Consider the following 26,090-nt stretch of genomic DNA (forward strand, 5'->3'; position numbering starts at 1 on the left):
TTGTCACCCTTCCCTGCACAGTTGTGCTATGGACTGTAATGCCAAAATGTTAGAAGGGGGCAATATTATTTTTACCCCAGACAGAAATGCACAAGAAAAAGATGTCCTTGGCCAAAAAGTCTTCCTCCTGGATTAATTTCAGGAGCTGAGCACAAGCACCTAGAGGGTCTGTGTGGTTAGTAGTAATGGAGGGACACAACCTGTCAAGGTTGTCACATTTTCTATGCCCATATCAGTGACATTATTGACTCAGGACCTGGGTCTCTAAATAAGATTTTAGCAGCCTACATTTCTGTTAGAAGAATTTTGGCATGTATAGGTGGGGAGCTGTGGGGAAAAATAAAAGGTTGCTTTGTACTTCAGCTTCTTGGGAGTTTTATGACTGGATCCTCTGAAACAGGTTTTTCCATGGAAAAAAACACTTCATGTTTGTTTTTAGGTTTTCTTTCCTTCTGTCTATTTCTCTTTTTAATAATTGAAAACTACTGTTCATTATTTACATAAAACTGTCTCCCTTGGGTCTGCTTTCTGTAACCTTTCCCCTTGGAAGAATTCTAGGAATTTGCTGGCTTTCCTCAGGGGGATCCTGGCCGTGTTTTATCTGAGACTTCGAGCTAGATAGTTGGTAATTGTTATGAAGTAACTTACTATGTTTAAATACTTGCATTTAACCTCTGCGTAGATTTGCCCAACTGAAGAAATCATTTATGTAGGAAAATACCCATTTTAATTCAGCATTCAGCCTTTTTGGTAGCTGGCAGGAGAAGTCTACGTGAAAGACGAAGACTTAATAACAGCAATAGTAACGATAATAATGACAATAACAGTGACAGCAACCACAATAACAGCAACAATAATAATAGCAATAATAATCATAGTAATAATGAAAATCCTAAATTCCCTGAAGGCAAGGTATTTCAGCTGGCTTTCCCTAAGCTCTGCTGCTTTCTCTTCTCTTTTTTCTTTCTGATGTGTTCTTTTTCTTGAAAATGAGGACGTGTCAAAAACAGAGGCCTCAAGCACAGTATAAAATGACCCCAGCACAAATCTCCAGCATTCCTCATCCTTCCCTCCCCAGCTGCTAGCATCAGCCAAGGCAGCACACAGGCTTGGCTGCTGCCAGCACAAGCTGCCTGGCTCTCCCAGCTCCTCCTCTCACCCCACCCTCCTCCTCTTGCCAGTAGAGCCAGCACTGCTGGATGTTAGATAGGCTGCAGCTATTTGAAATCTCAAGTACAGGAGCTGTCAGTGTGATCCTTCACTTTGGATCAGCTACTAGAAGGAGAGATATGGGAGGAAGGGGCTTTCTTCTACATGTACAGGAGCTTTTTAGGATGAAATGCTCATTAGTTATTTTTTCTGAAGTACTCCTACAGAAATTATTTGAAAGCCACCTGAACAATGCTCAAGGTTTGTTAAACCCAGATGGAATTTCCTAGAGAGCATCTTGAACTACAACTTGTCTCACAAATTCATTTTCTAACTCCCTCTCTCATGTCCCACTGCCACAGGATATTTCAAAGATGGTTTGGCTGCCATTGAGACTTGGAGATCTGATGCCACAATGAGGACTCACACACGGGGAGCCCCAAGTGTGTTTTTCATACACGCAGTTTGCTTCGCCTTTGCCTACGGCGCCAGGAAGGACCCGGACGCGATGGTTCCTTTTGTCAATGCCAACTACGACAGCTACCCCATGCTCTACTTCTCCAGAGCAGACGTGGAGACTCTGCGTCTCCAGGCTGCCACCACGCACCAGCACATTGCAGCTCGTCTGGTCGAGGCGGTGCAGACGATGGTGTCTAACCCCCTGGAGTACCTTCCTCCCTGGGAACCGAAGGAGTTCAGCGCTCGGTGGAATGAGATCTACGGCAACAACCTCGGAGCGCTGGCCATGTTCTGTGTCCTCTACCCTGAAAACATCGAGGCCATCAACATGGCCAAGGATTACATGGAGAGGATGGCAGCTCAGCCTAGTTGGTAGATTTTTGTCTTTATCTTTGTTTCATTTAAAGTCGTTCTTCCTTGCACTTGGGAGAGTGAGTAGATGAGTGAATTGCTTAAATTACTTCAGTTGTTCTAACGTTCACTTTAACAGCAGCTAACTTGCTGAGTGCCTTTGCCCACCAGTGACACAGAGCTTTTTACCTTCACTGGACTTACCCTGTTGCAATTTAATGCTGGAAAAAAGAGAGCATGACCCTTTCTGTACCATCTTAGTTGCTGTAAAGTTAACCAAAAAATAATCCAAACCCAGTTTCAGTCAGAAGACAGTTTCAGGACAGAAGGAGTTTCATGACTAATTTCTGGCAAGAAGTGCAAACTGTTAATTTTTAATCTCCTTTTTTATTCCAGACTCATATGTATCTTTTGTGTAATTCTTCCTTAGGAGGAATTCAGGGAAGACCTGACTGAAAAAGGTATAGATGGAAGTAACATGAATAAAAAAGGTGGTGTAGATGAAAGTGACCTATGAAAAAGGGATATTTCACTGGTGGGGTTCCCCTGCACCAAGTATTTAAGTGATGAATGCCACAGAAATACAGGAACTAGAACAAAAGAAGTAGGGGATGCACTGAGCTTAAGCTGCTGGCATGTCACAGAAGAGAGGACACACAGGACTTGGGAAGAAGAGTATTGGTACAACAGGGTGGTGGTAATTTCCAGAATCTTCCATTCAAGCATAGCAGTACAAAACTTGAGTCTTGCTTAGCTCCAGAGGCAGTCTGGCACACTGGCAGAGGGATAGAGCTGTACAAAAGAGAATTCAGGGACATGTAACCATCTCAAACAGGATCTACAGACTTCTCCAAAGTCAACACATTCCTCCCCAGTGGTGGTGTTCACACTTTCTTAACATGCTTTGGATAGCATAAACACGTAGTTACATGGACATCTGTTTTAAAGAGAGTAAGAAAGAAGAGCAGTAATGCCTTGAGTAGTGAAGCTTAGTTGTGTCACTCTCAATTCCTTCATCTCTCTCACTGTCTCAGTAACCTCATTTCAGTTCCATGTGTCCTGTGAATCCTGCCCTCGATCAATTGTGATTCCTTTTTACCTTGCCCTAAGGGTATCATTTGTCCAAGCTGACCAAATACTAATCAGAACTCAGCAGATATCCCATTTCTTCTTGGCTCTGATGATATTTACCTCCTCTAAACTACTGTTTTACTCCAGCAAGTATCTTGTGTTACTTCAGTGAAAGAATTGCTGTGCTTTTCCCATCTTTCCAGTCTGACGTAGACAGTTTATTCAGCAAACAATCAAGGTTTAGGCAAAAGAAATGGGTGCAGTGTGCTTAGTAGAGGAAGTACAGGAGGAAATCAGAAACACAGGCAGTATGGCTAGGGTAAGCAGCTGTCCCTTGTACATTCTCCACCTGGCCAGCTTTGCAAATGCTGTGACACAAACATAGATCTGCTTTCCAGTTTTGCTTTTCCACAGAGAACTTAGGGCTGAATGTGCTCAACCTGGAGTTCACACTGTGAACTGAGGTTTGGAGCCTTGAATGTTAGGAGACTCATCTGCCAAATCTCCTTATGCCATTAGCAGAGAGGTATCAGTGCCTAGACTGCTATGTCAGTTGCCCCCAAAATAGCTTCTTATCACTGACAGATTCATCAACATGTATTGGAAAGCTAAATCTGGCAGTCTCATAGATTCCTTGTTGACAGCTTGATTCTTTCAGCAGTATAATCTGGATTTCTGCTGACAGGGCATTGACTCTAAAATAGTTTTAGAATTAAAAACAAAGATACAAACAAACAAAACACAGTTGGATGAGTTTCCTCTATTTTTTGTAGCAGCATTAAGGAATGGATTTAAACTGAGGAAGAGGAGGTTTAGACTGCATCTTAGGAAGAAGTTCTTAAGTAGGACTCCCTTGGCAGCCCAGGGAGGTTGTGGATGCATCCTCCCTAGCGATGTTCAAGGCCACGTGGGATGAGGCCTTGAACAGCTGAGTCTAGGTGTGAGTCTAGGAGTAGATGATCTCAAAGCTTCCTTCCAGCATAAGCCATTCTATGACTAAATAAAATGTAAGCCTTAGCAGAAAACAGAAGTGTATTTGGTAGTGTGTGCAGTAGATGGATAAAATAAATATAGTTTAAATGTCACTACTTGTCCCAGAATGCCAGGAGATTGAGGAGACTGACACTTCAAATTTCATCTTTGCATTATTGAGACTGTACAGTACTCCAAATAAGATTCAAGATTTCAAGACACAGCTATGAGAAAGTCTGCTGGTAATTGACACATGCATGGAAGGGGCACTCAATGAAGCACTTAAATCTTTACTTGGCTATTACAGCAGTCATTTTATATCACATAACAAAGTACACCCTTAATTGAGTTCCCTCACATAACAAAGTACACCCTTAATTGAGTTCCCACTCGTGTGGGCCAGCAGAGCTTGAGCCTTTTGTCATAACAACCCACGTTGAGAGGTGTGCTGCTCATAACAGAGCATCTGTAATTGCTACATCCTGGAGTGAGTTTACATTTTAACATACACCAGGGGGCAATGGCTAAAAGCTAACTGTAAGAAGCACCCCAAGTAATATGGGAGCAGATAATGTTTTGGAGACTAGCAAGAGCAGGGAAATGTAGTGCATTAATATTTCACTAAAACTAGATGAATTTTAATGGCTTTGCCTGTAAAACTTAAAAGCTGATGTTAAATATAGCTTGCTTCCTTTCCCAGGATTTGATACATCTAGGTGCTGTCTGAAATCTTAGGGGAAGTTTGTCCTTGTCTTTAAGCTGTATTATCTTACTTTCCAGAGAACAGAGGATAGAGATGTGTTTTCTGGCATTTTATCTCTGCCTGGCCTCTAGAGCACTCCCCAACAGAAGTGTGTTTTTGGCCGAGGGGATCTGTACTCGTGATTCTTTCCATATACCGCCTCAGCCCGCTCCTGCCCCGAGTGGAGTGATGTAATTGGAGTCACACATGGTGCAGTAATAGGAGTCCAGCCAGATACTATGTTTTGGACAAAGCAGTGAAAAACTCACGTCTCTGCTAAGTTCACCTTACAAACAAATGCCTCAGAAGTTCACAAATTCTGCACCCTTCTCCCAGCAGGAGAGACCTCTCCATCCGCAGCTGCCAGACAAGAGATGTCTGTGCCTTGATTTTTTTTGCACATAGCTGACACCCCGTTTTTTAAAGACAAGTATGCTATCAATGTGCAGTAAGGTGTGGGATTTGACAGCAAGCCTGGCTCTGTGGGTTTCAGAGGGGAGATAATTACTTTCAAGTTGATTGAAACATTCCAAGGAAATAGCAGTGAGGAAGGAGAAGCTAACAGGAGACTTTAGCATAAGAAATCTGTGACCTCATTAACCAGCGATCCTATAGCCTCTTGTTAGTCCCTCTTTACTAAAAGCATTGCAATGGGGATGTTGCTCTTAGTATACAGATAGTGCTCAGTGTTGAACAATATGGATTTCAAAGTGAAAATAGCAAAATCTAATAATTAAATGTGCAGAAAAATGTAGAACTAAAATAAATTCGCCTGTGCCTAGCTGAAATAAAGCAAGACTCTGTGCTGACACCACTAATTTAGAACATCTGTTTGACTCCCAATAATCAACCAGCAGTCACACTCAAAGAAAACTTTGGAGGGTTTTATAAGGCTGTGGCATAGAAGTTAGTATAAAAGAATTTGGGGGGATGCTGAGATACAGGCTCCTGCAGGGAGGAAGAAAAAGAAGAGTGGGAGGATAAATTTGGTATCTGGAATATATATTATGTTAGTAAGTGAAATATCAAAGCCTCCTGCTGGTTTTATCTTTCTCATATGTAGTATTTGAAAAAAGAAATTGTGCCTGACTGTGAAACTAAACAGCCAGATGGATTTTGAAGAGTTTCTCTTTATCTTCTTTTTCAGCTGATAGGATCTCTAGGAGAAATTGGCACTAAAGTTCTGTGGTAGCTACAGGGAGCTTGCTTCATGGCATGCCCAGTATAGAAATGTGCTAGAAAAGAGCTAGTGGAGGTAATCTGTTGAAATAATAACAGAACTGAATGGCTCTGTCTGCTTAATATGCCACTGAGAACTACTAAAACAGACTCAGTTCTTGTTTATTAATGTGTTAACACAGAAGGATGATGATTGATACTGAGAGTGAGCTCAGTGTGAAAAAGACTCTCCTGTGATCAAAGCCAAAAACAAGGGAAGAGGATCTGAAACAAGCTTGAGAGGAAGCAGAATGATGATTATAGACCTGTGGGGAAACAGAGAAAAAGAAAATGCAGCATAGATGGTGATTTCCAAGGGAGTAAAGTTTTAGTTGCCTCCTCAACAGTACAGCCTTCCTTTTATAGTAAACTCTTAAACCTCCTGAAAAATATTGTCTATATGTTGCCTTCTGTGCAGCCCTTTACATGTCAGCACTGCTTTGCCTCGAACAGAGCTGTAGTGAGGACAAGCACATCAGAGTGGCTGCTGTTGAAACATGAGTGGTGAAGAGATAGAGGCAAGTGTGTCATGTTTTACCTTGGACACCGGAAACCCAAATCATCAGTTTGTTAAGGTCATTTTTTATTCTGAACATTTTCATTGTTGCAAGTGACTGAGCACTTAAGTTGTGCAGATAACAGGGGTTTAGCTTTGGCAGCTGACCAGAAAAATGTGGAAAGGCTGAAAGCTGAGAGATTGTTTTGGGTGAAACAGAACTTTTCAAGGATTTTTTTTATCTTTCCAAAACAAAAACTGGAAGATGTTGCTCCCTTAGTGAAAAAAATATTTAATTTGAGCACAAGAAAATATTGTGCTTTGGAGGTTTTGTAAGAAAAATACTGAAAATTGAGTCTAGTCTACAAAATACACATCCTTGGAAGGTATATTCCCTCTTGATAAATGTATGATTTCTGGCCACAGATGACTATTTCTGTTCTTTGCCTGACAGGAGGTTTCAAGCTTTATCTCCTTTCCCCAGAAGTGGGCCAGAACAATAGAATTATCTTTGGGGTGCCAGGACATTGCCATTGCCACTAGGAAGACTGTACAAGTCAACAAGGAGTTAATTTCAGGATTCCTTACATGCCACATTTCACACTTGACATTCACTGTGCACTAAACTCAACCATGCTGGTATCTAGCTACCACCCCTAAAACAGATTGCATGCAAATGCACTGAAGGACAGTCCTTGACACTTGTCAGGGACAGTCATTTTCACATGTAAGCCTTCAGAAGAGAGCCCTGGCTCATTTCCTTTGCATCCACCTCGTGAGAGATGTTGAGCACTGGGGAGGGAATACTGACCTGCTTCTTTCAGTCATTAGCTTCATGGGCCCTTGATCCTGCAGTAAGCAATTTGTCATGGGAAAGTTTGGAGCATTAAACTCCAGGATGTGGATTACTTGTGTAGTATATGTGTCAGGGTGTGCTTAATGCTTCATTTTGCGTGCAGTGATGCTGTGTTAAGACAGAGGAGAGAAATCAGGTCTCACACTGCCTGGGAGGGTACTCTGTTTGTCAAGTCAGAGGCTGTTATCTTCTTTTTAACTTGGATTTGTTGTTAAGAATGGTACACAAAGTGAAGGGAACTGACCTAAGCAGGAGAGTTTGATTTAAATCCTGCCTTGCACTGGGCATGCAGTGAGTTTTCCCTTTTGGCTTATATTTCTTAGAGAAATGCCAATACTCCTGGCTTCCTGAGGAAGTAGTTATTAGTAGAGAGCAGCAAGAGAAAAATACAGCAAACCCTTTCTACTGAGAGGAAAGACATTAGTAGCATGAGAAGTGTTATGAAATGGAGAGGTGGTGATAACTGTGCCATAATTTTTTTCTTGGTTTTGGTGCTGGTGTTAATGATGTTTACTTTCCATCCAAAATGTTACACAATTGATACAGAATCATAAAATCATTAAGGTTGAATAAAGACCCCTAAGGTCATCAAGTCCAACCATCAACCCAGCACCACCATATCCTGAAGTGCCATACATTACTTCAGACACGCCATTACATTTAGTGAAGGTGGTCTAAGCCTTGGACAGTGCAATGCATGTGTGATGGTTCTGGACATCATACACTGATAACTGAAGATCTCAGTCATAACCTCTCCCTCCTTCAGATTTACTGTAGAACATAGCCAGTCTCATGCAGATAACCACATTGCACCATGCTAAATTCTCCAGACAGGTAGGAGAGCCATACTTCCTGGCCATTAATACCAACATTATCCATGAGCTCTTTATTTCTCCAGTTTATTTGTGGAGGATTTATACTCAACTCTAAGGGTTTACTGTAAAGTAACAAAAATATTTTCTATGACACACAGGAAGGGCACTTAAAAGAACATCCCAGGCATGTGTTTATCCTGTGCCATTCAGTGAACGCGCCCAGGCAGCAGCTCTTTGTGCAGAGGATGTTTGTGGAGTTTCATCACTGGACAGCAGACATATTCAGTGCTTTATGTTCTTCTATAAACGTTTGCTCTTCTATAAACCTTCTCAAGTTTCTAGATGAGCACCTTTTCCAAATACACAGGTATAAGTGTAATAAAAAACCTTCTTTTTTACGGTCTGTGGTAATGCATTAATGGTGTACAATTTTTGGACCAGTTGCCTGTGCTGAAAGTGATTAAGTTTGCAACTTAAGTAGTTGCTCTTTCTTTTAAAAAATCTATTCTAAATATATTTGTTTACTTGGGTTTCTCTTTTGTAACATTGGATACCTTTAAATGCACCACTGAGGTGAAGGTTACTTGATGTTACAGTTAATTGCTTAGCTGAGGTTCATACTACCTGATGTGAAGTTTTATTCCTGAGAGTCTTAGAAAATAGCAGGTTTCCAGTGCTTGGTATTAACATGTTTTTATTCCTCTTTACTTGTATAAATACACATCATTTTTCTTTACTATTTCAGAGCACTGTAGTTAACAGCCCTGAAAACTTCCTTTTCCACCCAGTATGTCCAGTGCAGGCCTATGATAGCAGGCTTTCCCACGGTTTATCAGCCAGGCTGTTTACCAGATCTGACACTGGAGATCCATGTGAAAAATGAGGGTGTAATTTAGATACAAAAAGCATTTAGTGCTTGCTACTTGACCATTCTTCTTGTGAATCATGTTCCACATTGTTTGGTGTATGCTGCTGAGTTCCAAAATACAGTTAATGGAGGTGCACTGATTATGGTGCCTAAAGAATTACTGCTTCAGGAGGGCTTCATTTGATGAACAGACGTTGACCGTGGGTTTGTATGTTTAGAAATGAGGGTCTTTAAATCATCTTTAATTTTCTCTTATTACTTCTGTGCATCTGTTGCCTTAAATTCTGTGCAAGAGTTACTGTGCAGAATTGCACTTTGAGGGAAGTTGTGACAAAATCTCTGTGCCTAACCTGAGGTGGGTGACTATGCCAGTACATAGGTTTAAGATGCCTAACAGAAGTTCTTTTGCACTGGAGGGTTGGGAAGATGGTTTTGAAGAAGTCAGCCACTTAAATGCAGTGAGGGAGCTGGATCTCTTTAGCTTGGAGATGCCTGAGGAGTGACCTGGTTCATGTTTATAAAGATGTGAAGGGCAGCATCAGAAGGACGGAGCCAGGCTCTGCTCAGTGGTGTCCAGTGATAGCATAAAGATGTGAAGGGCAGCATCAGGACGGAGCCAGGCTCTGCTCAGTGGTGTCCAGTGATAGGATAAAGATGTGAAGGGCAGCATCAGAAGGACGGAGCCAGGCTCTGCTCAGTGATGTCCAATGATAGGATAAAGATGTGAAGGGCAGCGTCAGAAGGACGGAGCCAGGCTCTGCTCAGTGATGTCCAATGATAGGATAAAGATGTGAAGGGCAGCGTCAGAAGGACGGAGCCAGGCTCTGCTCAGTGATGTCCAATGATAGGGCAAGGGGCAATGGGTGCAAGCTGGAGCAGAGGAAATTCCATGGGAACATAAGGAAAACTTTTTTAACTGTGAGGGTGACAAAGCCCTGGAACAGGCTGCCCAGAGAGGTTGTGAAGTCTCCCTCTCTGGAGATGTTCAAAACGTGCCTGGATGTGTTTCGGTGTGTCCTATTCTAGGTAATCCTGCTCTGGCAGAGAGGTTTGACTGGATGAGCTTTCAAGGTCCCTTCCAGCCCCTAATATTCTGTGATTCTGTGATTTAGCACTTCCTGTCTAGAGGAGTGCTTTCTATTTCCTCTGAAGCGGTGCCAGAGACTAATGTGCATTCTCATACTATAGAATTTGATGCAGTATTGCATTTGAAACCAAAGATAACGTTTGCATACATCTTGCCTTTGCAATAAATCAGTTCCACTGACAGTTACCATTTAGGGTGAAATCAGGGAAAGATCATTAAATAACTTGAAGCACTTTATAATTAGCAATTTGTCTGTTGTTATAAGGATACTGAACTTTGAGTTAAGTGTTTTAAATGAACTCAGATTCTTCCATCGTTCTTTTCTTCCCCACAGTGTATGGGTTAGTCTCAGTCACTTTGTATTTGTTCCAGGCAGAGACCTTTAAAGATGTATTTCCTGTACCACTTCAATTTCTGGATGCACAAAGGTTTAGTGAAAAGCACATCTAAAAATACTTTGTTTCTACAGTTAGCTCATATCTGAGGCTAAACTCTAACAGTTTCTCTGTCACCTCATGGCCACTGCAGCAGAGAAGGGAGATGAGTGAAAGCAACCACAAAACCAACTGTTGATCATTCAGTTTATCAAAGATTTCTTTTTTTTCCACTAGATAGTTCTTCAAATTTCTGTAGACTCATGATGTGCAATTTATGCTTGATTGAAGGGAAATGTTTGTCTGCATTATCTCCACCTCCATTATGAATTTTCTGGGTGCTAATTTACTGCTTCGCTAAGCTCTCTGTAATCACTGGATACAAGCAGGTAGTGCCTAGAAAATAATTTGAAGTAGTGTCATCATTTTACCTCTAATTTAAACAATGGAGTTTTTTTAGTGCTGTTAAGTACATTAATTTGAACTGTAGTCATGAAAATTCATCATCTCTACTTCTATTCTTGGATGCATTTGGGAGCTGAAGGAACAGCAGAGTGAATTACTTTATTATACTTGCTTTAAAAAAGTCTCGTAGGCACCTTTAAGGAAATTATCAACATTAGGCTCCTTTGAGAAAGAAAAAGGTTGTTAGAGATTTTTGGGGGAGTATAAACTATGGGATATTACTTTCTCACACAACTGGTGTGCATCTTTCTTCAGGTAAATAGATGCCATTTCTGTTTGGTCAATGTTCTGCATATCTGTTTCTCCTAGCAAAACCCTGAATGTTGCAACACTTAACAATCCTTCTAACAAAATTAATGAGCTTTAGAATCATAGAATTATAGAATCAGTCAGGGTTGGAAGGGACCACAAGGATCATCTAGTTCCACACCCCCCTACCATGGATTCAACCCTACCCTAGATCAGGCTGGCCACAGCCTCATCCATCCTGGCCTTAAACACCTCCAGCCATGGAGCTTCAACCACCTCCCTGGGCAACCCATTCCAGGCTCTCACCACTCTCATGCTGAATAACTTCCTCCTTGTGTCCAGGCTGAACCTACCCACCTCCAGCTTTGCTCCATTCCCCCAGTCCTGTCACTACCTGAGAGCCTAAAAAGTCTCTCCCCAGCTTTTTTGTATCCCCCTTCAGATACTGGAAGGCCACAAGAAGGTCACCTGGGAACCTTCTCTTCTTCAGACTGAGAATATTAACCTTTGAAGGTTAATGTTGTCCACATCTAGGGCAGGAAAAACAATGATCTCAGAGATGTGCTAAGTAGCTTACTACTGTGTTAAAATTCAACATTGACTGCCTGCCTTCACTGAGATATTAAATCATACACAGCTCACAGTATGGCAACGGAGAAAAATCAGTAGATGAAAGTCAATTAATAGACATTTTTCTTTATTGACAGGCTGGTGAAGGATGCCCCATGGGATGAGGTCCCTCTTGCTCACTCCTTAATTGGTTTTGCCACTGCATATGACTTCTTGTACAGCTATCTTAGCAAGACTCAGCAGGAGAGATTTCTTGAGGTAATTGCCAATGCCTCGGGATATATGTACGAAACATCATACAGACGTGGATGGGGCTTCCAGTACCTCCACAACCACCAGCCTACCAACTGTGTGGCCCTGCTGGCTGGCAGCCTGGTTCTGATGAATCAAGGTATGTTCTAAACCATAGGAATGCTTTTCTGAAGTGTGTCAGCTCAGTCAGCCATTTATGCAGCGGAGTTCAGGAACTGATAGAAACGCTTCTGAGAGTACAGCAGGATTAGGTTGGCTCTGTTGCTGCTTTTTATTTACTGACTAGAACAAAAGCCTGTGGGCAGCTGTACAAAGTGTATATGCATACACTGTGTATAGAAATTTACTTATCTATAGCACAGAATCATACAACAGCTTAGGTTGGAAGGGACCTTAAAGATCAGCTATTCCAACCTCCCCACCATGAGCAGGGATGCCTCTCAACTAGACTCCCATCTGGCCTTCAACACCCCCAGAGAGGAGGCATCTAACACCCTCCTGGGTAGCCTATTCCAGAGTCTCACCACTCATGTACTGAAGAGCTTCTTTCTAAGATGCATTCTAAACCTACTCTGCCTCAGCTTAAAAACATTCCCCCTTGTCCTATTGCCTGGCACCCTTACAAAAAGTCCCTCTGCAGCCTTCCTGTAGGATCCCTTCAGGTATTGAAAGGCAGTTCTAAGGTCCCCCTGGAGTCTTCTCTAGGCTGAACAACCCCTGCTCTCCTTGGCTATCCTCATAGCAGAGGTGTTCCAGCCCTTGGATCATCTTAATGATCACACTAAATGATTCTGAAATTCTTAGCTCACTATGTGCAAGAATTATAAATCCTCGTGTCCTCATACAAATCCTGTCCCCTCCAGATTTCCCAACAGGGTCTTTCAGAGCAGGTAATCAGCATAGAGCAATGCCCATGTTCTCCTCACACATTGTTGCACAATAAACATGAAAGTGTCAGTAGAATGTGTCAAAGCAGAGTATGCATTAGTGGGATACCAGTTAACTGCAGCTCAGGTCTGAACTTCTTTTGTAGTTTTGAACGCTGAGGATCTCCTTACCACACTTGTGATCATGCCAGTGAAACGCGACCAAGGAGAATATTTGCATTGTGGGAGCCCTCTAGTGGGAACCAAACTTTGTTTTCATAAAGCTTTAACTGGAAATACAATAAATAGTCTTGGCCAGGCTCTTCTTTTTGTGCATGTCCTGAATGCATTAAAGACCTTTTGAGATGGAAAGCATCATCCCACGTTATTAGCAATAGAACCACAGAATCATAGAATGGTTTGGGTTCAAAAAGACCTCCAAAGGTCATCTAGTCCAACCCTCCTACAGTGAGCAGGGACATCCTCCACTGGATCAGGTTACCCAGAGCCCTTTACCTTGCTCATGTGACCTTGCTTAGTTGCATTTAAATACCTGGTTTATTTAACACCCTAAAACTGCATAGAGGCTGCAGTGCTGCGTCATGTGTTAGAGCCCTGAATTGTGGATTCCTTGCTGTAAAGGATCCCACTGTGGGACCACAGGTGACATAATCTATGGTGGTGTTGTAATGTATGTTGTAATCAGATTTGCTGACATCTTTTTCTTCCAGGCTACCTTCAGGAGGCTTACTTGTGGACAAAGCAGGTGTTAGCCATCATGGAGAAGTCAGTGGTCCTGCTGCAGGAGGTCACAGATGGCTCCCTCTATGAAGGGGTGGCTTATGGCAGTTACACAACCAGATCACTGTTCCAGTACATGTTTCTTGTCCAAAGGCACTTTGACATCAATCATTTCAGCCACCCTTGGCTCAAGCAGCACTTTGCATTTATGTACAGGACTGTCCTGCCAGGTAAAGTCATTTGGGTAAATGAAGATGAGTCTTACAGAATTAGAGAGTTGTTTTGCATGGAAAAGACTTCTAAGATAAGTTCAACCCTTGGCCTGAAAGCACCTTGGCAGCAGGAGATTTACCTGAAGCAGGCCATTTTTAAATAACTTGAATTGATTTTTTCAAACAACCTTTTCCTTGGATTTTACATTCAGCATCCATTGAAACGATGTCCTTGGCTATCACTGCTTATTAAAAATCATTGTTTATTAAACTCTGACTGTTAAAACCAGTCAAAAGCTAGGAACAGCATTTGGCAGGAAAAGCAATGGTTCAGAACCTGATTTCTGGGTTTCAGAGTTTGAAGCAGACCTGTTTCTGGGGTTTCCATTTGAAAAAATACATTCTTTCAGATTCCTACTGATTGGTTCTTTCTTCTGCCAACAACCATCACTCTTAAATAGTAGGTGAAAGGAACAGAAGATGATGATACTAAGGTAAAAGTATCAACAAAGTGTAGAAGAGTTTCCTAGGATCACCATTTTCCCCCCTCCAAACATTGAAATTACAGATTTTGATATCATTTTAATTAAAATATTTTTCAGATGGAAAATGTAATTGGCTCAAGTGGTAGATTTCTCTGTGCAGGGGTACATGAACTATTTTGTGTTTTCAATGTGAGAGTTAAACAGAAATACCTGATGCCACCAAGGCGTCAATCCCACAGACATTTTAATACATGCATATTTGTGCTGAATCTCTGTGTTTTAGCATCTCTCATTTGAAGCCCTTGTTGTGACTGAAAGATGGAGTTACTTACAAGTAACAGATATTTCTGATCCCTTCTAGCTTTCAAAGGAGATTTAGTGCCAGACAGCCTTACAAGTTTTCAGTCATGGTTTATTGTTACTTAGAATCATACAATCAGTCAGGGTTGGAAAGGACCACAAGGATCATGTAGTTCCAACCCCCCTGCCATGGACAGGGACACCCTATCCTACTCTAGATCAGGATTTATTTGCAGGAAAATTCATTAGGAACTTAGGTTGTTCAAATTCCTGGTTGAAAAGACAGTAAGAACTTTATTGGCTTTAAGAATTTCAGCTCTAGCCATGTGTGTAAGGGGCTGAGAGCAACTCTGACGTGATGCTGACTCCATGTAAATCCTTGGCATCTGCTGTGAAGAGGTTCCTAAGGGACTCATGGTAGCTTGAAGGTGAAGCTCGAAGCTTATTATTATTATGGAGGTGGTGGAGTCGCCATCTCTAGAAGTGTTCAAGAAAAGACTAAAGAGGCACTTAGTGCCATGGTCTATTTGATTGCCTAGGGCTGGGTGATAGATTGGACTGGATGAGCTTGGAGGTCTCTTCCAACCTGGTTGGTTCTATGATTCTGTTACTATTGTTGTTATTATTTTCTGTGGGGAAAACTGGTTTCTTGCTTTAAAGAGTTCAGATTGACATAAAGAAAGTGAAAACTGTAAAGAGAAAGTTACCTCTGCCAGACATGAGTGATGAGAGGAAGTAGATGGGACATTGCTTCATAATTTTTGGTAGTATTTTGACTGACTATAGCCCATAACTGAAGAAGAAAGGTGAGTATTCACATTAGCTACAGCAGAAGGAAGCAGCTTCTGTGTAACCTGGTTATGGCTCATTTACAAGTAGGTCTGTAAACATCTGCAAAGGCAGTTTCTGTTTGTACTGCTTGGCTTTGCCGTCGTGCTCTACAAATGCATCTTTATTCATTTCTTTGTCCTTTTTTAACATTTCTTTTCATTTTCTCCAAGGCTTTCAGAGAACTGTAGCCATTGCAGACTCCAACTATAACTGGTTCTACGGGCCAGAGAGCCAGCTGGTGTTTCTGGACAAATTTGTCATGCGCAACGGCAGCGGGAACTGGCTGGCAGAGCAGATCAGAAGGAACCGAGTGGTGGAGGGCCCAGGGACACCATCCAAAGGGCAGAGGTGGTGCACTCTCCACACTGAATTTCTCTGGTATGAAAGGGAATGAGTGGGCTCAAAAGGAACTTGACAGCTGTTGGCTATTAGTGATAATTCGTTAGCTTTGGATTTGTCCCGTAGAAGCAGAGATCAGGCTGGCCATGTGCGAGCCGTAGAGTCATCTGGCTCACAAGAACTTTACTTGCTATAGACACACGATGTATGTTCATAGAATCATAGAACGGTAGGGATTGGAGGGAGCCTCTGGAGGTATCTAGTCCAACCCCTCTGCTAATGCAGGTATGAATCAGGTCACATAGGATCACATCCAGGCAGGTTTTGAAAGCCTGCAGGGAAGGAGACTCCACAACCTCTGCCCAGGTTGGTCCAGTGGTACAGAGAACACCATGGACCTTCATCTGCTTTTGTGTTTTCCTTTCATTGTCTATTGCTTTCATAGAGTATAAGCAGTTCCAAAAAGGCTGAAAATTTGCCTGCATGTATCCTTCAGTTTATTTTGTCTGAGTGGATGCTAATCCTGTTGTGTCCTTTAATAATTAATTAGATGAATATTTAAAGCATACTTTTGTTTGAAAAGCTGTAAGTAATAATAAAAGCCTTCTTTTGAAGCTAAAGTAATATGAGCAGTCAGGCTGCTATTAGTTGGTTTTACACAGTAAATTGGAAGTTATGCTTAGGGAGAAAATCCTGAGATATACCTAGATCTGTATTTTCCATGTGATTTACAGCTCTGCAGACAATCTGCCTCTCTCGCTTAAGTAACCAGTAACAGGTGCAATCACTGACTTGTAGTGCAAAATAGTGCCTACAGCCTGGTCCTGATGTGCCTTTCACAAGGATTTAGGTCGCAGTCAGTAGCTTTATGCTGCAACACAAAATGTGGCTAGTTTGAAATCAGTGGTACTACTCTTCTGGGACTGCAGAAGGATTGTTTGCTTTAAACCTAGAGCAGATGCTTTCAGTTGTAAACAGCAGGCAGCAGCTGTGTGTAGGGTTTAGTATGTTAAACATCACTAGAACTAGTTCTCTCAGGGAACATACCTGGGGGTTCCTTGATTTAAACAGTAAGTAGCTTTTTGAGGTTTGGAGATACAGATAATGGAATCACTCAAGTGATTTTTAAAGCCATTTTCCTTCTCTGTCTTTGGCAGGTATGATGCAAGTCTGCGCTCCGTACCTCCGCCAGACTATGGGGTTCCTAAGCTGCATTATTTTGAGGACTGGGGAGTGGTAACCTATGGAAGTGCTCTGCCAGCTGAAGTCAACAGGCCTTTCCTTTCCTTCAAGTCAGGAAAGCTGGGAGGACGTGCAATATATGATATTGTTCATAAGAACAAGTACAAAGAGTGGATCAAGGGGTGGAGGAACTTTAATGCTGGCCATGAACACCCGGACCAGAACTCCTTTACTTTTGCTCCCAACGGTGTACCTTTCATAACAGAAGCTCTGTATGGGCCAAAATACACTTTCTTTAATAATGTGTTGATGTTTTCCCCTGCTGTGTCCAAGAGCTGCTTCTCCCCATGGGAAGGGCAGATTACAGAAGACTGTTCCTCTAAGTGGCTTAAATATAAACACGACTTGGCAGGTGACTGTCAGGGACGAGTGGTTGCTGCCATGGAGAGAAGCGGAGTGGTTTTTATCAGGGGAGAAGGAGTGGGTGCATACAACCCTAAACTGAAGCTGAGAAAGCTGCAAAGAAACCTCATACTTCTCCACCCCCAGCTTCTCTTGCTAGTGGACCAAATCCATCTGGAAGACGACAGCCCTCTAGAGGCAGCGACCAGTTTCTTCCACAATGTGGATGTGCCTTTCGAGGAAACCGTTGTCGATGGTGTCCACGGGGCCTTCATTAGGCACCGCGATGGGATATATAAGATGTACTGGATGGACGACACCGGCCGCAGCGAGAAGGCCACCATCGCCTCCAGGATGTACCCCAGGGGCTACCCCTACAACGGAACCAACTACGTGAATGTAACGACCTTCCTGCGGCACCCTGTCACCAGGGCCATTTACCTTTTCATTGGGCCCTCCGTCGACGTGCAGAGCTTCACCGCCCGTGGCGACTCTCCGCAGCTGGACGTTCTTGTCACCACCGGGGAGCACGCCTACGCGGTCCACCTGTGGCCCGTCGAGGATGGGTCCCGCTCTGCCTTTGCACAGGTTATTGCAGACCACCAGAAAATCCTCTTTGACCGAGCCTCTGCCGTTAGGAGCTCCACAGTGCCAGAAGTGAAGGACTATGTAGGGATCGTGGAGAGGAACCTGCAGCATTTTAAGCCTGTTTTCCAGCAGCTTGAGAAGCAGATCTTGTCTCGCGTGCGCAACACGGCTAGCTTCAGGAAGACTGCCGAGCGCTTGCTGAGGTTCTCAGATAAGAGACAAACAGAGGAGGCCATCGATAGGATATTTGCAATCTCACAGAGGCAGCAGCAGCAGCAGCATGGCAGAGCAAAGAAAAACAGAAAAGTGGCCAAGGGCTACAAATTTGTTGATGCTGTGCCTGACATATTTGCACAAATCGAGGTAAATGAAAGAAGAGTGCGACAGAAGGCGCAGACTCAAGCACAAAAAGAGTCACCTGTAGATGAAGATGAGGAAATGAAAGACCTTCTGGATTTTGCAGATATCACTTATGTGAAGCACAAAACTGGAGTGTCAATCAAAGGCCGATCAGGGCTGGCGCAGATGGTGACGACTGCTCGAAGCAGTGCCCCATCGATATCAGCTTCCTATACTCGCCTCTTCCTGATTCTCAACATCGCTATTTTCTTTGTCATGTTAGCAATGCAGCTCACCTATTTCCAGAAGGCCAAGAGACTGCATGGCCAACGATGTCTGTATGCAATCCTTTTAGTAGACAGCTGTATATTATTGTGGCTGTATTCCTCCTGCTCTCAGTCACAATGTTAGCAGAAGACCTCAACTAGTCGACCAGTTTATGGTCATATACGTCTATGCAAAATCATTAACCCTAATAGGGCCAAAGTTTATCTTCTTTTTGTTCTTTTTTTTTTTCTGAAACATTCCAAAAACAGCTTGGGGAAGATTGGTTTCAGACCAGAAGGAATAGAAGAATAGAGCAGGGAATGAATAGCTCAGAAACCTAAGTACTTAATAAGTACACCTGCTTTGTGATTGGAGTTGAGCCTCGCATCTGAGGGAGCGTTGTGCTTTGTTCAACAGAGTTGGGTAACGTAAAGTTGTGATTCAATTTTTGGTGAGAAGAGCCTTCTGAGTAGATTCATTCCTATGGGCTTGCTTTTTTATACAGAAGTGGGTTTGCATTTAGTGAGTTTTTATTTCAGGCTGCTAGGGATGTCTCTGGACATTCTCTTAAGAAGAGGAGATTCAACCACAAGTATGCAAGGCAGATCTTAGACTTGATTTCTCTCTGCCAAACCAAAGAATGCTTCAGTATGGGACACTCCTGGTTAGTTATTGTGGACCCTGTGTCATGTCATCTCTTGATTGGCTAGGGCTGGGTGATAGGTTAGACTGGATGAGCTTGGAGGTCTCTTCCACCCTGGTTGATTCTGTGATTCTCTTCCATGCTTTACAGCGTGGCACGATGGGAAATGGTGATCATGTCAGCCCTTACCAAGCAAGAGGCACACTGGCTAGCAGGCAGTAGCAGGAGGCAAAAACAAAAGGCTAACTCAAAGCATAAAGAACACAATTCTCAGGAAAGGCAAATATCTTTTAGTCAAGTGTAGACCGGGGAGGGATGAATGCTGCAGGGTCTGTTCTCATTTTTACAAGACAGGAGTTCACAAATGTTTTCTGTAGTTCGAAGCACAGCTCATTAGGGAAATGATGTCTTAGATCACTGTCCTTCCATATGCAATTGTAAAATACAAACAAAAAACCTAAAGCTATCCTGTGGTAACCTCAGCAATTGCCAGTAATGGAAAAAGAGGTATTAAGGAAGTATTTAATGTCTTTTTTCCTGTTCACATGGCTGAAAACAGAGGACATTTAAAACTGTGTGAACAGCCTGTTCTCTATAAAGCACCAGCAAGGGTTCTGCAAGCTCTTGGTGGCCCTGGGTCAATTATTTGGGGATCAGTGGTGAATGGAAGTGTGTGGTTTATGACAGAAAGAAATTTGACGTTTCCACATCTATCCCCTTCTGTTCATTAAACTGATGACCAAAAAACTGTAACTATTTGAGAGAATGGAAGCTGGATGGGATTGGGTATATCTGTATGTCTTACAGAAAACCAGTTCTTCTTGCTAAATAAAAACATTAGAGTGGTCTCTGTGTTTTTCTTTGATGAATAGGTTTTCCCTAATTATTACAGGAATGATGTTCACCTGCACTGTGTGCAGACCTTTGTGTAGTGCTGGGTCCAAGGCTGGGCTAGATGATCTTGAAGGTCTCTTCCAACCCAATATGTTCTGTCATTTTGTCTCATCTTCCTTACAGCCATTTAGGTATCTGTTACCTGTTTTGCTGCTCTTAAGCCTTCTGCAAATGTATGTGTTGAAATGTGATGAGCTTTCCACATCTAAACACTCTCTGTGGACAGAGGTTTTTCAATAGTTTCCAGCTACTTGGCCACTTTGAAGCACTGCATTCACATACAGAAGCTCTGCTGCAGTCTCAGTGGGAGAGCAGACTTATTCCAGCATAAAATAGGAGGCCAAGGCTTTTCCAGCCTGTGCTAGGTTTGTATCCCACAAGATTTATGAGTTACCTGCATATAACTGTCATTACTGGCCACTCTGAATTCCACTTACGAAGTACAGGACATGTTAGCCTATGAACAGATAGCATTAGGCCACACACAGAGGAGTGGAACTGAATCTCAGCTATTCAGCAGTTCCAAGACAGGAAGGTGTGACAGCATAACGTGAAGAAAGCAAGGAGGCACAAAATACAAACCATTTATAAAGAGTATAGGAGTATTTTGGGTTTAATGTGCTTACATTTGAACAGTAGGTGCATGGCAGTTGTGGCAGCAAATGACAAAGCCTGAGCTCTGCTTTGTCAGAACTTGGTTGACCACCCAGGGTGATTGATCTGATTACAAATGACTTAACTCTGATCTGCCTCACTAAGGCTCCTTAATTTCTTCATACAAGCTGACAACTTTCTAATCCTATGAAGATACTGCATATTTTCTTACAAAATCACTGAATACTTTTCACTTCTTCCACACTGTGCAGCAAGCCTGTGCCCTTCTGTTTCCTCTGAGAAGAGCTGTTTTAACCTCACCGTGTGACCAGTGCTAACAGAAAGTGAAATCTCTGCGAGCTTAAGCTGTGGGAGCTCCAGGACATTTTCATTTTCTCTTTCCTGACTGAGACTTCACTCTGCTTGCAGTAAGTGGGGGCAGAAAATGGACCAGTTAAAGCGTGTCCTGGACTTCTGCACCCGCTACCAGGCCACCCTGAATTACAGCCTGGTGTCTCTGCTGACGGCTGTTTGCGAGTACATCTTCTCTGCCGTGCTCTTCAAGTGTCCCTGCAACTCCGACAACACCCTGTATGGCCTCAGCTTCCTCTTAGCGCCTGCCTTCATCCTCTTTCTGCTCGGCTGTGTCTGGAACGCCAGAATGTGGCGACTGGTGACAGGCTGCCACCAAGAGCAGGGTTGCAGCAGCTGCTGCTACCGCCACATCCTGATACCGGCACTGGGCAGAGCCTCGGTGGCTTCCCTCACCTGGATCGCGGTGGCCCTGCTCGGAGCCAGCTTCTACGAGTGCGCAGCCAGCGGGAGCAACAGGATAAAGAAACTCCTGTGTAACGGCACAGAAAAGATGTGCCAAGCCCAGGTGCCTGAAATACCTTGCAACAAGCCCCTAGCGGAGCAGATGTACAAAAGATCTCTCAACCTGCAGGCACAGTCTCAGGTAAAGCTCCTTCACTCTTCATCCTATGGGCTTCAAACTTCGTTGCTTAAGGGATGGTCGTGGCTGCTGTGATCCTGGGGTGTATTAGGAAGAGTGTGTCCAGCAGATCAAGGGAGGTTCTCCTCCCCCTCTACTCTGCCCTGATAAGACCTCATCTTTAATACTGTGTTCAGTTTTGGACTCCCCAGCTTGAGAGGCACAGGATCTGCTGGAGAGGGTTTAGCAGAGGACTAGGAGGGTGGTTAGTGGACCAGAGGGCATGGCTGATGAGGAGAGGCTGAGGGACCTGGGGCTGCTTAGGCTGGAGAAGAGAAGACTGAGAGGGGATTTGATAAATGTTTATAAACACCTGAGGACTGGGGGTCAGGGGGGACAGGCTCTGCTCCCTTGCTCCTTGGGATAGGACAAGGAGCAATGGATGTAAGCTGCAGCACAGGAGGTTCCACCTCAACCCAACAGGGAACTTTCCTGTAAGGGTCACAGAACACTGAACCAGACTCCCCAGAAAGGTTGTGGAGTCTCCTCTGAAGACTTTCAAGACCTGTCTGGATGTGTTGCTCTCTGATCTGTGCTAGATGGTGTGGTCCTGCTCTGGCAGGGGGGTTGGACTTGATGCTCTCCTTGGCTCCCTTCCAACACCTAACATCCTGTGAGCCTGTGATAGTTAAACTGTGTCCCTGCCTTGTTAAAGTGTTCTTGTGCTGAGGGCAAACTGCACAATCAAAAAAAAAAAAAAAAAATAGCACTTACAGGTAGGCTTTTTTCTTTCAAGGAAAAGGAAACTGCCAAATTTTGGCAGCACTCCAGTTTTGTTTCTGAGTTTGTCTTGTTGTCATGTTAACTCCAGTAGAGGCAATCCAGGATGTCTTTGTTCACAGTTTTCATGTCTGCTTCAATGTTGAGTTCTATACTCACAGCATCACAGTATCATCAGGGTTGGAAGAGACCTCACAGATCATCAAGTCCAACCCTTTACCACAGAGCTCAAGGCCAGACCATGGCACCAAGTGCCACGTCCAACCTTGCCTTGAACAGCTCCAGGGACGGTGACTCCACCACCTCCCCAGGCAGCCCATTCCAGTGTCCAATGACTCTCTCAGTGAAGAACTTTCTCCTCACCTCCAGCCTAAATCTCCCCTGGCGCAGCCTGAGGCTGTGTCCTCTTGTTCTGGTGCTGGCCACCTGAGAGAAGAGAGCAACCTCCTCCTGGCCACAACCACCCCTCAGGTAGTTGTAGACAGCAATAAGGTCACCCCTGAGCCTCCTCTTCTCCAGGCTAACCAATCCCAGCTCCCTCAGCCTCTCCTCGTAGGGCTGTGCTCAAGGCCTCTCCCCAGCCTCGTCGCCCTTCTCTGGACACACTCAAGCATCTCAATGTCCCTCCTAAACTGGGGGGCCCAGAACTGAACACAGTACTCAAGGTGTGGTCTAAGCAGTGCAGAGTACAGGGGCAGAATGACCTCGCTGCTCCTGCTGGCCACACCATTCCTGATGCACTCCTACAAGTGACCATGCAAACCCACTGTTAATCCATCTGTCTCTTCTCCAAGCTGCTAGGATTGTTCCTGATCCTGGTCATCGTGATCGTGGGAGTGATTTCAACATGTGTCAGCCACTGCCGCTCCCCAGTTAGCTACATGCAGCTTCAGTTCTGGAAAATTTACTTGAAAAAGGAAAAGGAGCTCTTTGAGATCAAGGCTAAGGAGCACGCAGGCACTCTGGCAGAAAGAAATATCAACTCCTTTTTTCAAACACCAGTTCAACCTGCTGCCCCAACAGCATTTCAGACTCCCAGCAATGAAGACTGGCAGAAGATTTCCCTCCTGTACACCTTCAGTCCTCAAGAGCAGCATTACAGCATGGTGCACAAGTTTGTTGACACGGATAGGGGCAGCACTACCAAATTTAGGCAAGGAAATATGAATCCCACTGTTTTAGGCTTTGTGGATGAAGCAAGTCTGAGAAAATCAGAGACTTAATGAAACAAATCCTCAGAAATGCTGGCAATCTTTTAACTCTACTGACACAATAAGAGTTTTACTCTGTGCTTTTCATGATATCCATGTGGATTGCATGTAAAAGCTGATAGTTGTAAGCCTCAGTAGATTTGGGTTTGAATACATCTTATTACCTTTTGTAGCAGTTCTGGGCATCACCTGGCCACACGCACAATGAATTCACTCAGACTAGACTCAGCCAGCTGGAAGTTAAGGAATGAAGCTTTATATTCACAGCTTAGCACAATATACAAGCAGATAGTTACAATATATTACAGATATTTCAAGCTATATACACTAGTATACAAGTTAAAAGTAATACAGAAATGCAAGACCCCTCCTGGCAGCCAGAGTCCTCAGGAGGGGCTCTCAACCATCCTTCCACCTTCTTTCCACCCCCTCCCTTATCTAGAATCTCACTTATGTGCAAGGTGAGCTGGAAAGGTCAGCAAGGGGTGTTAGAAGCAGAATGATTAGTTGGGAAATGTGCAGGGTCAGGCAGAAAAGTTAATTGCAGCAGAAGCCAAGCAGAGACTGCCTTATCGATGTTTGCACCTGGGATTTGATGTGTCTAAGCAAAAAGCTATGAGTGAAACAGGCATCACCATTGTTTTCTTTGTGCAGCCAATAATCTAATTTCTCTCATTAAAATATTCCAATTAGCTTCAAAGCAGCACACTTTTGCTTAAGCACTTGTAAATAAATAATTGCTTTCAAATAAATTTGCCACAAAGGGAGTCTTCATGTGTTGTTGTCCACCAACAAGAGCCACATATGTAAAATAATCAGCACCCAAAATGATGTCAGCATATAATGTGTCAAATTATTACTAAACCCTTCAGGGCATTTGGACATTACTCTGAGGGTAGAGGAACACTGGAAAAGGTTGCCCAGGGAGGTGGTAGAGGTCTCCATCCCTAGGGATTTTCCAGGTCAGGCTTGATGGGACTCTGTGCAAGCTGATGCAGTTTGAGGTGTTCCTGTTTACTGCAGGGGAGTTGGACTAGATGACCTATAAAGGTCCCTTCCAACCCAGTGCATTCTGTGATTCTATGATTTGGCAGCTGGAGTGTCAGTACCAGACCTTCGTGCCTGGCAGGATCAGGGACAAGAAGAAATGGAAGTTTTGATCAGAAATTCAGCTTGGATTATTAGCTTTCAGTTGTCAATTTGTCTTTCAGCAGAGTTTAGAGCAAGCTCTAGATCAAAATATTTACTTTCAGTCAATTAGTTTCTCAGAGCAAGGACCTCCTGGGAAGCAATGAGCATTCTGGAGCAAAGGAGTCAACTGGAATGCCTTTGGCCACTTACCAGTTTGGATAGATGAGCCAAAAGGTTCCAGCCATTTTTACCCCAGCCTGCTCAGCAGCTCTGGGTAACAGCAAAATGAAAACCTTCTGTGGTGGTGAATTCTCTTCTGAATCAGCCCTGATGCTCATTTCCTGTAACTGTGGACAATAACAGGAATTTGACTGCTGCAAGGAAAACACACCAGCAGTAAACTTCCTGTTTATATTCAATTCATATACTTCCTAATTTTTCTCCTGACAAATACACAATTATTGTGGGGTTTTTAAATACATTATGTTGCAAATAGGGGTTTTGCCCTAGCATCAGTACCTAAGTTACACCTGGATGTCCCTGCCAAATACATTATTTAGTCCAATCCAGCATGGAGTTTAAGTGCAAATCAGCCTTTTGTGAGGGCTTAGGTTTATGCACAACACAAAGGTATAGGTGAAACTTACATTAACTAATATTTAGAGTGCAGCTGTATACTTAAGTACACTCTAAATCTGCAATCCCTATTGGCAAATAATAATGTCCTTTTCAAAGAACAGCCAAGGAACAAAGGCACCACTTTGGAACAAAGGATGATAAAGTTCAGCTTCTCTCTGAAAAGCTTTTTATCAGAGAGCATTTTAGAGAAGTGAGTCAGATTGTTTGGTTCAGGCTGTCCTTCTCCTCCTCCCAGAAATCTTCTTTCTACACAATGAAATCAGGCTTGGAAGCTATTGAAACAGAGAGGAAATCCCAGGAATTTTTTTGTTAGAGTCATTTTCCAAGGCAGAAGGAAGGTAAGAGTCTGTTTTAACTAGCTGGACATAACTGGCTTGGAAGTTTTATCCCTATCATAAACTGAAAATAAAACACATAAAGGGAAAACAAGATTTAGGTCTGTATGTAGAAAGGGATTTTTAGAAGCAATAATTTTGTCACGGAGCCACTGACTTGCTTTGTGCTCTTTTCCGTCAAAGAAACTTGATGATCATAGAGTAGTAAGTGACCAGTTTGTTATTTGTGCCTCCTGGACACACAGGTCAGTTAAAAATGCTCCATTTGATGAAACAATTTGTTCACTAATGTCTGAAGAAAGTTAAAGCCACTCTGTGATGCTGTAAATGGGAAGGAAACAAAATCCTGGTCCCATTGTGATCAGTGTCAAAATGTTCCATGT

The 26,090-nt window shown here is 43.3% G+C and overlaps 2 protein-coding genes across 4 annotated transcripts in view; both read left to right on the top strand.

Moving 5' to 3' along the window:
* Positions 1-20,037, top strand: part of DSE (dermatan sulfate epimerase) — a 32,470-nt gene extending 12,433 nt beyond the window's left edge. For 2 of the 3 annotated variants that reach the window (XM_064170279.1, XM_064170278.1), the window contains exons 3-7: positions 1,512-1,980; positions 11,880-12,133; positions 13,592-13,831; positions 15,600-15,807; positions 16,926-20,037. In XM_064170279.1, the coding sequence (XP_064026349.1) occupies positions 1,565-1,980; positions 11,880-12,133; positions 13,592-13,831; positions 15,600-15,807; positions 16,926-18,690 (2,883 nt within the window). In that variant the 5' untranslated portion in view covers positions 1,512-1,564 and the 3' untranslated portion in view covers positions 18,691-20,037. Of the gene's footprint in view, positions 1-1,511; positions 1,981-11,879; positions 12,134-13,591; positions 13,832-15,599; positions 15,808-16,925 lie in introns of those variants that run through there. The other variant, XM_064170280.1, reaches the window with a different exon arrangement.
* Positions 20,038-21,027: 990 nt separating this feature from the next.
* CALHM6 (calcium homeostasis modulator family member 6) lies at positions 21,028-24,365 on the top strand. Its single transcript, XM_064170164.1, has 2 exons — positions 21,028-21,635; positions 23,186-24,365. The coding sequence occupies exons 1-2, from the start codon at positions 21,123-21,125 to the stop codon at positions 23,612-23,614; spliced, it is 942 nt and encodes a 313-aa protein (XP_064026234.1). The 5' UTR covers positions 21,028-21,122; the 3' UTR covers positions 23,615-24,365.
* The last annotated feature ends 1,725 nt before the right edge of the window (positions 24,366-26,090 follow it).

Source organism: Pogoniulus pusillus, chromosome 33 (genome assembly GCF_015220805.1).
Source record: "Pogoniulus pusillus isolate bPogPus1 chromosome 33, bPogPus1.pri, whole genome shotgun sequence".
Taxonomy (NCBI): Eukaryota; Metazoa; Chordata; class Aves; order Piciformes; family Lybiidae; genus Pogoniulus; species Pogoniulus pusillus.